Here is a 15,094-nt window from a genome sequence, read left to right as displayed (position 1 = left end):
AGCCATGAGCATGCTCGTCTTTGTACCATTTTATCCTGTTTAAGAAAGAATCTTGACAACATTTTTCACAATCTCTGAGTCATTGGAGGCTTTAACATCAGAAAAGATTGGAGCTGTAAGATTTTCAGAAAAATAAAAGTTTTGAAGCAGATGCACAACAATTTCAGAAATTATCCCAAATATAAGTTTATCACGGGACTAACGGCATAGGAGTTAACTACACTGGAAGACACTTTTAAAAAGCCCCTAACCTACGGTTTTAACCCAATTGGACTGTTTTGGCTCAACCACACCGAATGAAATGCAAAGTGAAATATGGACCCTTCCACTTTCAATTATGTTCGAGTCCTTATAAAACATAGAGAAGAGAAGACTAGGGTATGAAATCATCTACTAAATCATAACGAATAATATTAAAAGTAGATTGCCGAAGCAGGTCTTGATGGGAATTGTAATTACAACTAAGCATGTCCCTTTGACCAATGCACTCCAGCAGAAAAGTAATGACATTTACTGAGTTTTACACCTTGCATATTTCCCAGAATAAATAGATCGTGCTTTCTATTTGACAATTTGTTCCTTGATTCCTCTCAATTGTCATTGTCATTTGGAAGTTCAAATAAAATAATAATCTAGCTGGCATTGATGGAAAATATGGATCAACATGACATTTTAAATTTAATTACAATGGTATTTCCTAATTGGTCACTCAATTTCTAAATTTGTGAAACACAAATGTTTGGATTTCTAGTGTGCATTGTTTTCCTCTGTAAATATAAATTTGTATGTAAACACGTAATAATCAATAAGAACCAACTTTATAATACTTTATAATTAAACCCTCCAAAATGCCAATTTCTTTTTGGGGATTATCCAAAATTTAACGAGTATCTTCGGGTCTACATATATACACCATCCACTTGTCGCGAAGACTAGAGATTTAATTAGGAGCCATCTAGCTTAATTGACTACTATATATTCATTCTGATCAAATTGTCATGCAAAAGCTCCAGGGAAGCCCGTAGCCTCAACCAAATGTATTTTCACCATTGTATGTAAGATAAAGAAATCCATCTTCATCCTTGTGATCCTCATAAACTGTGGACATCAAAGCCCCTGCACACAAAACACAAAATAGACATAATTAACAGTAAGAAAGTTGGACACGGGTAAATCCTTTAAAGCATCATTACTGCATCAACTGAATCAGCAAGGCGGCAAACAGAATAGACAGAAGCTATGCTTCCGCAATCACCCCAAAGATAGTTGAATATATGAGCCTTCCAAATTACTGTTATATGTGATACTGGCTACCAATATTTTGCAGATGCCATCACCTCATTTTTGCATGGTTCTTATATGAACTGAAGGGTAATCATAATAAACTCAAACAAACAAACAATTCAGTTTAATCTTACCAGTTGGTGGCAGTACATTATTCAAAAAGATAAATAACGCTTTTTCTGCACTCAACTTAATCCTCTTCCGAATCACATACACAAATTGCCCCACAGTAAGACCTGATGGCACCAAAAACCTGGGAAAAAACAAAAGATTAGGTAGACGTCAAAGATATAAATATCTATGACTTTGTGTTATATCAACCTCAAAAGTAATAAGCAATACTTACATGTCGATGCCTAAAAGAAAAGATTGAGAAACTAATGGCTTGTCCATAAATCACGGGAAAAGTTTATAAAGAAAAAAATTGAATGAAGCATAAAGGATAAAAAGAACTCGGATTAAAACAAAATTAAAAATTAGACAGACAAAACTAAATCAATTTTTTTTTCATTTTATCATATTACAGAACAGCTTCAAACATATGATTTTGTTATAATGGATATCAAAGCATCAAGAATAAAGAAAACTCAGATGAAAACAAATGAAACATTAGACAGAAAAACCTAAAGGACTAGAGGTTTCTCAGAAAGTTTAAACACGGAAGGACTAATCTCAACTTCACTGTAAAAATATTTGATCACTGATTTCAGAAATGAAAGATCAATTAGAGAAGATGTAGGTTGTAATCCTATTTTGGCCGGGTTAAAAATCATCATATGATGCATATTGTGCATACGAAATATTCAAAAATATAATTAGCAATGACAAATGTGGCCCAAGCATCTCTTCAAATAGCTGACAACTTTAAATCTACTGCTATTGTTTTCATCACCAAGACATGGTTTTAACTTTCAATTGTTAATTTCACTACTGTGCAGCTTTGAATACCTCTTTTGATACATCTGAGCGAGAATGGCTACAAAATTCAATCTGCACTGCTAATATTAAAAACTAAAATAAAACATATATAAACTTATGTGAGTGCTTCTGGATGAGATTGTGCATGTTTTGTTTTCAATGTTTTGGATCATATTCTATAATCCATCATCAGGATGAGAGAGTTAAAAATGCCAAAAGATTTGTTTCTTAATCTCTCTCATCCCGATTATCAATGATGGAGTATGATCCAAAACATTGATGACAAACAAAAACACACAATCTTATTTAAAAGCATCAACATTATATCAATAGATGGTAGAGATCTATTATCATTAACATATATTGACTATTGCATGTTTTCTCTTAGCTCTTATTCTACGAAATAACCAAACAAAAATCTTAAACAAACAGAGAAAATTTCTAAATTTTAATCAGCTCATACATAGTGACATGCTTTTCATTTTAACAAATTGCACTCTGTGTAACTAGTCATTCTGACTGATACACATCCGTGTCACTCATACTTCACACATGTACCGGGGCTGCTCAAATATCAGTACCAACCTTAACCAGCCTAAGTTAAAATTATGGCAATATTGAACGCAGTAAAATGAAGTCAGCGCATTAAAACATTTTTTATACAAATAAAAATTAAAAATCATTAAATGTGTGACCCTTAAAATGTTTGAAATGCATTTTTAACACATAGTGCTTACTTTTTTGTGTCAATGTCAGGTAAGTCACTTTTCTCTGCCTTCTCAACTATGACCTGCATTGTTAATAAAGACGAGAGAAGAAAACTCAGTATAACAATTATTTCTTTCTGCATATACACGGATTTACTATTATCAGTTGAAGTATAAAATTATTTACTGTGCATCGAAAGAACAAGGAAACACTTTTAACTTCATGCTCTTACAGGTATCCTATCAGGGTACTTTTCACGTATTCTGGCAGCCTCAGCTTGCCTATTCTCTGTTGCAAAAATTTTATCAAAATATTAGTCATTATTGTTAAAAAAATTAACGAAGACAACTGATGCTTTAAGCAAAACAAAAGAATGAGAACTTCGTAGAAATGAAAACACGGTATAATAAACGCAACCATTCCACGCCAAAAGATTATCTTGAAAAAAGAAGACTCCTACGAAAGTAACTCTAGTATAAATCCATACATTCTGAAATTTTCAAGTGAATAATTCAACAAGACAATAATACAAATGACCAATTATGTGACCCCCCGAGTAATGCATGCAAGAAACTGTTGTCAAGGAAAACAATTGGTCTACAACTAAAACTGAGGCAATGCAATAATGATTGGCCATTTTTATGTATCAATGTTTAATGTATTAGTCTGTCAGAAACAACCCAGATAAGCATGTAGAAGGAGGTTATTGTAAAAATCCCTAGAAAATAAAATAAGTCATCACGTAACTAAAATTATGGTATGCAAGTGAAATCGGCTAGCAAGCTATGGTACCATGATTGTGAAACCTAAACTACCCACAATAATAATTGAACGGTATCTTCCTACATTTTGTTTCTTAAAATTTGATAGATTGATTTGTGTACAATACCAAATGATCGCACCCCAACCAAAGCAGAGAATTGTGACTTAGATCTTTGATGTCTCTTTGGAGATTTAAACATGGGTCTGCACAATGAGAACCATATGCTTTCATTAATTAAGCTTAACCTCATTGACTGGTGCCACATAAGTTTTACACAAGATATTTATGAATTCATTAATTCATATTGGAATGTTCAATTTATTGAGGCTTCCTGTCTGCAGAGGCGGAAGCGGATGCGATCAGAGGAAGTTTTGGGAATGGAGGCGGGTGGAAGCTGGCTTGAAGCCAGATGCTGATAAAAGCCATGAAATGGCTTCCATCCACCTCCAGCTGACCACAGAAGCTGACTTGCAGCCAGCCTCTGCAGACCCAGACAGCTGAAAAGACTGTTTTTATAACTTTTGCCACTTAAAAGACTTTATTAGCAGTTGGGGAAGAATGTGTATATGAGTGAGAGTCTGTGTATGTATGCATGCAAAAATGTATATATATGTATATACATGTGTATATATATATATGCATACATATATGTCTACACATAGAGAGAAATATGCATCCATACACATCACAGCCGAATCAGTAACTAAGAAATACTTTATATTTTAAAAAACCAATTAACCTTATTATATTTATGATTCTAATTTCTTTTTAAAGCCCCACAACAGGTGAGGTGTTTCTCGTTAACATTCGCCAAAAATGTCTATTCTAGTTACCTGTGGATATTATGAGCAGCTATAGTTCAATAACAAAACCATGCCAGCTTAAACTTGAATGCAATGCTAAACACTATTACTTGGAATTTTTTAACAATGCAATACAATAACACTAAGGAAATACTTATAGTTTACAAGAGACTGGTTTTCTCAATGAATAGTTTTAAGGGAGTGGTTCCAAAATAACAAAGCATATAAAGAAATTATATATATATATATATATATCTTACATACCGAATGGTTGTTCCTTCTTAAAAGTATTCTTGACCATTGTGAAGCGCCTTAGATAGAGTGTAACTTCCTTTACTCAGCAGCAACCAATTTCTCCTGCTTATGAATGGAGGACAAACGTTATAAGGGATGAGATAACAGGTGAAAAAATATGGACAGCCATAAAACCAATTAGTATTTGCACGATAAACAAGTCCTATAATTAATATCTCTTGCTAAAGAATTACAAATTTAATTTTCTATCAGACTTCAGAAAAAGTTCTTATTGGAGAAAACAGGTTGGCATTATCTTCATCATCTACAGTTGACAGCATAAAACATAGCAAGAAACAAATAGGTACAAAACAGTACAGTGCTGAAAAAGCCAGATTCACAAGCACCACATATGCTGTCCTACTACATAAAAAGCTTTAACCTTGATTGAAAAAGATACAAAACTAGAGGAATATGCCTATTATGTGTCAGTTCTGGAAAACAAAACAAAATTCAATTCCGAATGGGCAAAACACACAACTCATATGCAGATGAAACGATTTCCCGGCATCTCATAAAATTAGCATTAATTTTTCTGTCAAACAAACATATTTAGCACGTCCTCGATCAGATAATTGAATTACATAGTTAAACCACAAGAGTTATCACCCATTACATAAGAATAATATACAAGAAAACAATCTATACGAATCTATAAAAGGTGAAAGTTATTTGTTAAAAAACAGCCAAACAAAAGATTTTATGTAATAGCTATGATTGCTTTCCAGTTTCGTATGTTTGCCAAAATTTCGTGCCCCTTGGTTTTGACCTTATCAAAAGCTACAGAGAAAATCAGGAAATGGAGGCTTTACAACATAAATTCCAAAAATATGTGACCTAACATCATAAATTCGCTGATTCTAAGACAAAATCAACTTGTAGCGCGGTGCAAACCTATTCTATAGAACCGTATATAAGGTACTTATCTGTTAAAAAGGAAAATCAAGATGGATACTTTCTTGAACAATGACGAAACAACTAGATGCAGGACAATTCAAAATACATAGCAATGGCGTATAACGCCATCAATTGAAACACTAAATTCCCTACTGTTATGGTTTATATAGAGGTCGTCTGGGTACTGGGCTACAGCTGTTACCACAAATTCTGTACCTAATAACAATTAAAAAGTATTTCACTGGGAAAAGCGAAAATTAAGACGAATTCTTCAGCGAGGCAAACCCCTAAATCGCCATTAGACCCTAACCGCAGGCAAACGTTCACTTACTTGTAATGTTATCCGATGCTTGTAAACCAAGAGCTCCGTCATAACACAAATTTAGGCTTCGATCCACTTTATAGCAAGCATAGAATGACGTCGGTGATATTGAAGAGCCACAGGTCGGCCTTTGGGCCCGTTATGCGCTACGGTTAAAACGGAATAGTAGGTACCCAAATTCATCTCCCCTCCTTTGCCAAGGTTAATTGGAGATGGAAATCGAACGAACTTTGTTTCATTTGCAGGAATACAAGTCCTATATTTTATTTTTGTTTTGTTTTTGGTTTATTGCGGTGGAAAACTTACTTTGGTTAGTTGTCTTTTATCTTGAATATATTATTATGAGCGTAGTTAATGTAGTGAAAAGAATGTGTTATCTTAAAAGTTCAAAAAGCAAGACTTGCATTTGTCATAATGTCTTTTATTATTATTTCAAATTTTTGTATTTATTAATTTAATGATGAAAAAAGTTTTATATTTTATTTTTATTTACAAATAGCTATAGTCACTATTTTATTAATGATTATAATTTTTTTTTTAAATTGTTTTTTCTATTTAAAGTGCAAGCGTCGAGGAAAAAAGAACAGAGAAGAAAATCTTTGTCACGTTTCAAGTTACGTATACAAGTTATTACAACTGCCTTTATGTAAAAGATTTTAAGGGAAGGCATTTCTTCATTCATACTTCATGAATTTATTTTTTGTGTATTATTACATATGCCTCTTAATATATGAAGGTCTTAGGAAGGCATGCCTTCCTTTACAATGATATGGGAGAATCAAATCCAGGACAATGCAGGGATTGAAGGGATTGAATTACTCTTTATTATGACTACTCGGGTGAGCTAATTCACCCCAGTAAAAACTTGTCAATTTAACTTCCTAAAAATCTCAAAAACCTCCTTTAACATCACTAAATTAACTTTTTAAACCTTAGAGTGCATATTAGTTCTGACATCAAATAAAGCCTTAATTCTCCCTATCATTCAAGACTATAAAACCAAATTACATTGATAAAAGTTGAAAAGTTAAAACGCATTCATTGAGCAACTTCTACCCATACCTCATAACAATGAAAGATTCAATTGTTTGGTAGTATTTGATCTAAGCTATATATAAATCCTTAATCACATTTTAATTGATTCGTCTAAGTGGGAAGATATGTCATGAATTGATTATCACATACTAAATATCTTCCCAATTAATCATTTTCTTATGATTTAACAAGTGTCAAGATTCATGTACCTTGTTACTAAAAACCATAAAATAGTTGTATGGAAACCATCAAAAAAGCCCTTACTTCTGCTCTAATATATGCAACCAAGAATTTTTGATAACTAAAAAGAGGAAATTGGGAAAAAATCCAAAAGCATCTTAGTATTCAAGCAAAACATAACCACATTCTACCCAAGATAGAATGACAAGGACAACTAGAATGAATGGCTAATTTTCTTAGTTAATACTAGCCAAGTTAGCTTCCTAAATTTCTAAAATATCTTATTTAACATCACTAAAACAAATCCTAAACCTTAGAGTGCATATTAGTTATGGCATCAAATCAAGTCTAAAATACTCGGTTCATGTAGGACTAAACAACCGAATATCATTGATAAAATGGGAAGATGCATTATTCTATCTATTGGTGATTAAAACAAATCCATTGAGGAACATCAATCCATGCCTTAATTTAACAATGAATAATTGACTTTTTGAGAAAATTTTAATAAGCTAGAAATAAATCTAAATCATACTTTACTTGATTTATCTAAGTGGGAAGTGAGAATCTAGATATATCATAGACCATTTATCACAAAATACATATCCTATCATTTTATCCTTATCTTAAGATTTAACATCTACCATGATTCAACTACCTTGAAACATTTAACTAAATCCATAAAACAACAATATAGAAATCATCAGGAAATCCCTTGCTCTTGCTCGTATATTAGCAATCAAGGATTTTTGGTAACTAAAAATAGGAGAACAAGTAGAATTCCAAATGCATCTAACAATTCAAGAAAAACAAACCGATATTCTACCCAAAACTTATCCATATCTCAATTGGATTTAAGGAAACTAGATACCAAAGAAAAAGAGATAACATGAAACTCATTATTACTTCCAAAGACAAGACCATTCTCATAATCAAAACATATAACACATAACTTATTTATAAAGCATATAAGGAAGCCCTTGAGAAGGAAAGCCCCTAAGAGAGTCAATTTACCACAAAATTACCAAACCAAAATTAGTATTCCCTAGCATCCAAAAAATAAAACCATATAAATGTTGGCTTCAAGAATGCCCAGAAAATCAAATATATACATCTCATAAATACATCTAACAATTCAAGAAAAACAAAACCATATTCTACCCAGAATTGATCCATATCTCAATTGGATTTAAGGAAACCAGATACTAGAGAAAAAGAGATAACATGAAACTCATTATTACTTCCTAAGACAAGACCATTCTCATAATCAAAACATATAACACATAACTTATTCATAAAGCATATAAGAAAGCCCTTGAGAGAGAAAGCCCCTAAGAGAGTCAATTTACCACAAAATTACCAAACCAAAATTAGTATACTCTAGCATCCAAAAAATAAAACCTTATAAATGTTGGCTTCAAGAATGCCCAGAAAATTAAATATATCCATCTCATTTTGAGGTGAAAAAAAGACAAACAAAGATATGAATAAGTGAAGGAAAAGTAGAGATAAATAAAAAAATATGACATAAAATTCACCTTAAAGCATATGTATGTATGTATGTATGTATGTATATATGTATGTATGTATGTATGTACGTACATGTGTATGTATTATTGATATCTCTAACTATTGGTGTCTATTAGTGTCAAACACTTAGTCATTTACTAGGCAGAGTTAGAAGATCATCACCATGTTTGAGCTACTCTATATAGGTCGAGTCATATCAAGACTTGTATATAAACATGTATATGTTGAGCTCTATAGGAGCTGAGAAAGTTTTTGGTCGCTGAGTATTTTTAGCATAAGCCGAGCCTAATGATTTTTGAACACTTCGAGCAAATTGATGTTGAGTTACACAAAACATGTCAAGCATAGTAGGGACCAAGCATCAGTAGCATAGATAGTGAATATCAAGTAAAAAAGATAGTAAGTGTCGAGAAATGCAAAATTGACATTCAAGTCAGGAATGATACAAACTTTGAGGTAAACCAATGATGACCGGCATTAACAATATATTTAATACTTGTAGAAGTCGTTACAGAGGTTATTACACATTTTATGATGTGGATCATAGATCCCTATGTATTGTGATTAACCAATCAAATAAAGAGGCAAAATAAGGAAGCATCTAGAAAACGCTTTATTAAATCTTTAAATAGAGCAGATCTAAACCTAGTTTGATGTATGGTAATGTGATGAGAAGGAGCGAAAAGGCTATTCATGTCATCACAGAGCAAAAAAGTGTGATAGTGCAAACATTTCAGAGGAGACAAAATATTTTTGTTATTGTAGAGGAAGCAACCTTATCAAGTAGTGAAGGATAGTAAAGCTATATCAGATTGAAGAGAGGAGATCCAAAACCAACTTATTAGAGAAAATAGAGGATCATGTACTAAATGGGTTTTAACATATTAAGTGAGGGATAATCTGTTAACAGATCTTTGTAAATGTCTTAATTGATTCCTTACTTTGTTGTAAGTGTAAAATCCTCTCACAAGGTAAGACCTAACAACCTTAACAACCTTTAACAGGGCAAACCCCTCATAGGGTAGATCATCAGATATGGTCAAACATTGTAACCCTAATAGGTTAACTTTATTACTACAGCAGTGAAGATTTGTGGGTGTTGTAACACCTTGCTAAGGGATCCAAAAGAAATAACCTAAAGTTTTACTAAGTTTGCCAACATTTTTTTTTTGAAACAAGAAAGAATAACATACACATTAAACACATAGTAGCGGAAGCAATAAAATACAATCAACTAAAAGCGAACATAACTGGTTACATTTCTTAAGGATCCCAAGACATTGAATCACTTATAAATTTAATCTAATACTAAGTCCATCAAACCACACCCATATGAAAGAACAATTATAAAGTCCAATGTCCATTTAAATAATATACATTTGTTCTGAATGCCTCTTGGCAAATTAAATTCAGAATGCTCAATCATCCACTATACATGTCATAGGGTATGAAAGGCTTAAAAGACTATACATATGTAGAAATAGAAATACATCATCCTCCTCAGATCCATGATACAAAGTATAATAAAATGAATGAAACCATCCACCATACATGATACATCCATCCATCGTACAAGATATAAACATCCATCATAAAGTATAACCATCCATCAAATGATACATAGAAAGAATGAAAGTAAATGCAGATAAAGAAGCTCTAGCCACGGTGACTACGGACGAATCTCAATGGTAAGAGTGATAAAGCACAACCACCCAACTGTGTGGAGCCTAAATGGCCCACTCCCACCACGCTGAGGAGATAATCTCAAGTCCCAAACATGATATCAAATCACATATCACAAGTACTCTCTAAGTCTAGGGAATCCTAAAAGTATTCTAACTCAAAGGGTTCCAAGATAGGTTGACATCTAATTCCCAAAGGCAAACAAGACATGTAGGAAACCTACTATGTAAGTGGGCAAGTGTCATCACATGAATCACGTTGGAGTTACCCTGGTAGTCTCTTAGAACCCTAGGGTCCCTAGTGATCACTATGTGGCCACTAATATCGTCTCGTATTGACAAGACATACTGCAGAATGCAAGGTCGCAACCAAGTGTTCTCTCTACTCCCATCCTAGTCTGTACTAGCACTCAAGGCATGGGCGAGAACATACAAAGACTCTTATTAGGTTCATTTAAATCTCATTTAGTGTAATGCTTTCACTTATTAAACAACTTACAATGGGTTACCCTCGGAGCCACTTAGGGCCCCCAACCCCTATTGCAAGCCAATTCCCGACACTACATATAGATAACCTACCTAAGGCTCAATAAAAGCACAAATCAATAATCATATAAAAATCATCTTAGTCATACACAAGTGACTAGAAAGCATCAAAAGGTAATCATAATCACATTAGTTCTCTACAAGCAACTGGAAAGCATCCCAAGAAAAAATCACGATACCCATCGATTCTCAACGAGCAATCAGAAAGTATCCCAATAATATTGATCAACGACTCAAAATGGTCAAGTCAAACATGTCACAACATGACATCGTCAAGATCAAAGCAAACACTTCAGTCCCCTCAAGTTGACTGGAAAGTAACCCAAGTATAACTGATCGAGGACTCAAAAATGGTTAAGTCAAGTAGGTCACATATATTCACATCAGTGTCACACAAGATCACTGGAAGGCAATAACAAACAGTAAATACAAACATATCATAGAGCATACCATCACATTATCGTGGTTGGGTTAAACAGATCGAAATCAAACATCAACATAACATCACAAACACATAACCCTCGAGCCTTTGGTAACAACATAAGACTGGTCAAAACTAGGACAAACCCCAAAGCATAGACAATACAGAAATAACAGAGTGTATGTATCAAAGTTTTGGTTTGATTATAAAAAATACATGATTGATTTAATTATAAAGTTTCAATTTTTATTTCAATGTATGTTCCAGGTAAAAGATTCTCTATTTACCCTATAGGTTAACCCATGCATTTGTGTCAATAAAGAATTACAACCCCCCCCGCCCCCCCCCCACACAAAAATAAAAATTAAAAAAATCAATTTTCTAAAAATAATCAAGGGATAACTTATTTATTTAATTTTATAATAATAATAATAAATTTTTTAATTAAAAATTAAATACTCACAACCCCAATAATAGTCAGTTCATTAACTAATAACAACAATAATTATAATTAACATCTATCAATTAATGTTTATCATTAATTTCTAATTGGCACCTCTTATAATCCACATTACTAAATTTAATAAAAATTATAACTCTTAAAAATCATTTAATAATTAATATTCATTAATTAATTAAAACCTCTTAATAAAAATTATTTAACAATTAATATTTATTAATTATTAATTAATTAAACTAATAAATATTAAATAAACTTATTAATAAAATTAATAACATATAATATTATAAACTTTAAATAAAATAATTATTAAAAATATAAACAATTGATAAAATTTATTTATTAAATAATATTTAAAAATTAATATTAAATAATATTTAAAAATTAATATTGAATAATATGTATAAAAAAACTTCACAATATTTTCTAAGCTTTTAAAGCCCACGTGACTGTTATAGCTGGTCATGCAGCCGTAGACCTGTCTGTTGCCACGTACAGCAGCAGGCTTGCGTACGTCAGCAGGGGTGTTGGGAGGTGGGAAGGGGGGTGGTCCCGCCTCCCCCGCATAATTTATATATTTTTTATATTAATTTTTTTTTAAACAAACCTTGCCCCATTTAAAACATAAAACAATTACTTTTTTTTTAAAAAAAATTATGAATTATAAAATTCATAATTTAATTTTTTACAAAAACACTCACCCAATATAATTTAAAAATATATTTTTAATTATTATTATTTTTTAAACAATTGTAATTTAAACCTTATAGGAAACATATAATCAACCATTTGAATTTTCGATTTTAAAATTTTCATTTTCAATTTCAAGTATTTCCCAAATTATCTGATAGGAAGATTCGATTAACCATTCTAATTTCTAAATTAAATTTTCTTTGTAAAACTCAAACCCTCCCCAATTTAATATCTAATTTGCAAATTTAATCGACAAGGTTTTCTAAGAATTTTCAACCTCTACGTATACAGAGAAATTAACATGCATATTGGAAATTCATAGAATTGAAAGCACCCGTCACATGAAATGTCCAAATAGTCATTCGACAGACACAAAGAAGACAAGATTATCTAAACAACATAATTTTAACTGGGTGAACAAAACTCAAGAACCTACATGGTTCTGATGCTAAAACTGCAACGCCCAAAAGATTTGCGAGAGTATGCACTTCTATCCAAGAACTTCTCTCTAAAAAAATTCCCTAAATTTCTTTTCCGAAATTCGCTTCCAAATTTGCTTCCAAAATTCACATCCAAAATCGTCTCTCCTGAAAATGAACCCTTCACTAGTGATAAGGAGTTCTCTCCTTAAATCAGGGCACTAATTGTGCGTTCACCCGGAAGAACTCCGTGCTCACCAGATTTAACTTTAAATTAACTTTTCTTTATCTTTTCTTTATCTTTCTCATGCACATTTATTAAAATTATTATATAACTTCATTTATTTTTCACTTGACTTCTCTTTTAATTAATTTATTAATTTTCAATCTCATGTGCACTTTATGCAATTAAAATATCTTTATTAAATTCACTTGTTTTATTAATTTCTTATGTTTTAATCTCATGTACGCACCATGCAAACTTAAAACTTTTTCATAAATTAACTAATTTTTGAAACTTAATTGATAAACTATTTATTAACTTAAATAATAATAATATTTAGCATTTATTTAAAAATGAACTCTAAATATATTATATTAAATTAAATAAATATTATCACGTTCTAAATTTATTCTTATAACTTTTACCTTCAAATTTAATTCTGTTTATTTAATTAATTTCCCAATTAATTAAATATAATTAAATATTAAATGTCATAATAATTTTCCATTAAAGTAAATCATTAATTTAATCTTTTAGTTAGGCTGAATTAATAGAAAATTTACCAAAGACTCATACAAAATCAAACTAAAGGGTTATAATCACGAATTAATGTCATTTGACGCATTTAGAGGGCACTCAACTCGGATACTTGTCCTAATTTTCAATTAGGACAAATGGCTTAAAGGTTTAGGATTTAGACTCAAGAATTTATCTCCCCTCTCTTACCATTGAGATAATGTGATAGAGTACACTCATCTTGGCAATTCAAGGAAGTTGATACCCAGTACCTGCAACTTGCATAAAATCCATGCATGTACAAACACAATATTCTAAGCTAAACAGGCAATGGCTGGAAGTGGTGCATTGTGTAGATCCCAACTAGCAAGTGACTACGACTCCCTTCTTTAACCACATTAGAAACGCCATACATAAAGAAAACAAACACGCACGTGCCATACACATGCAGTATGGGGTAAGTATCCATAAGAAAACACATAGGATAAATAACCATCTAACTAATCATCATCAATAACTGAAAGCACTGTAATAATCATCATGCATACATGAAATATAGAGTACCAAGTAATCTCATCATATAATAAACTGAATGTAAAAATAATATATGATAATCTTAAAACAATGCCACTAATCATAAGCATAAAACTAGCCTAAAAGAGTTTGGCAATGATAACAAAAATGTGAACTAGGGGCAGGCACTACATCCACCCCCCCTAGACTTAGGCTTACTCCTAGAATCTTACATGAATGATAAAGCTAAGGGATTCTTTGTGCAAGCCCCATTGGACCCGTTGCCCTGTAGGAGGATATGGCTCCACTGAGGACACTCTCTGGGATCTACCATATCACCAACCATAGGTTCTAAAACTACAGGTCTCTGGTTTGAGAATTGTGTTTTCCCTTGAGGGCATTGTCCACATGAGAAACACTCTCCATCAAAGCTCCTCTGAACTCTAGGTGCACTAGACTATTAACCGCTATTCCCACTGACATAAGAAGGAATACCCTGAGATGGGTGATGAAACTGGTGGTGCTTATTATGTCGTGCATTGTGAGATTTACGAGAGCTCATACACTTAGGTCTATGCTTAGGTCATGCCTGATGTGCTCTATCCTAATCATGATCAGGAGGTAGGTGATCAATGATGGTCTGCATCATTTGCCTTAGATCAACCTCCTCAGAGATGACTTGCTGCTCTTTACAGATCTCTTCCTGATGCTCACTGACATGCTCTTCCCTATTTGCATCTTGGATAGGTTCTTTGTGGATAGACTCATGGACACTGATAGCTCTGCCTCGTCCATGGCCTCTACCATGGCCTAGGCTATGGCCTCTAACAGAAGATATCATCTGAGATACCATCCTACAATAATATCCAAGATACAAGATGTTATAA

The 15,094-nt window shown here is 32.4% G+C and overlaps 1 protein-coding gene across 2 annotated transcripts; it reads right to left on the bottom strand.

Annotated features, from left to right (window-relative positions):
* Positions 1 to 799: 799 nt before the first annotated feature.
* Positions 800 to 6,040, bottom strand: LOC149535233 (autophagy-related protein 8C-like). Of its 2 annotated transcripts, none has more exons than XM_089803243.1 (6): positions 5,884 to 6,040; positions 4,741 to 4,833; positions 3,143 to 3,198; positions 2,940 to 2,992; positions 1,419 to 1,537; positions 800 to 1,116 (listed from the first exon to the last, which is right to left on the bottom strand). In XM_089803243.1, the coding sequence occupies exons 2-6, from the start codon at positions 4,775 to 4,777 to the stop codon at positions 1,028 to 1,030; spliced, it is 354 nt and encodes a 117-aa protein (XP_089659369.1). In that variant the 5' UTR covers positions 4,778 to 4,833; positions 5,884 to 6,040; the 3' UTR covers positions 800 to 1,027. The 2 variants fall into 2 exon arrangements, with proteins under 2 accessions (XP_089659369.1, XP_089659368.1); XM_089803242.1 differs by having other exon boundaries at positions 5,999 to 6,040.
* Between the last annotated feature and the right edge of the window lie 9,054 nt (positions 6,041 to 15,094).

Source organism: Cupressus sempervirens, chromosome 10 (genome assembly GCF_028749045.1).
Source record: "Cupressus sempervirens isolate cs-2001-9-10 chromosome 10, ASM2874904v1, whole genome shotgun sequence".
Classification (NCBI taxonomy): domain Eukaryota; kingdom Viridiplantae; phylum Streptophyta; class Pinopsida; order Cupressales; family Cupressaceae; genus Cupressus; species Cupressus sempervirens.
The sequence above is the reverse complement of the archived record's forward strand: the minus strand, read 5'-3'. Positions and strand labels throughout refer to the sequence as shown.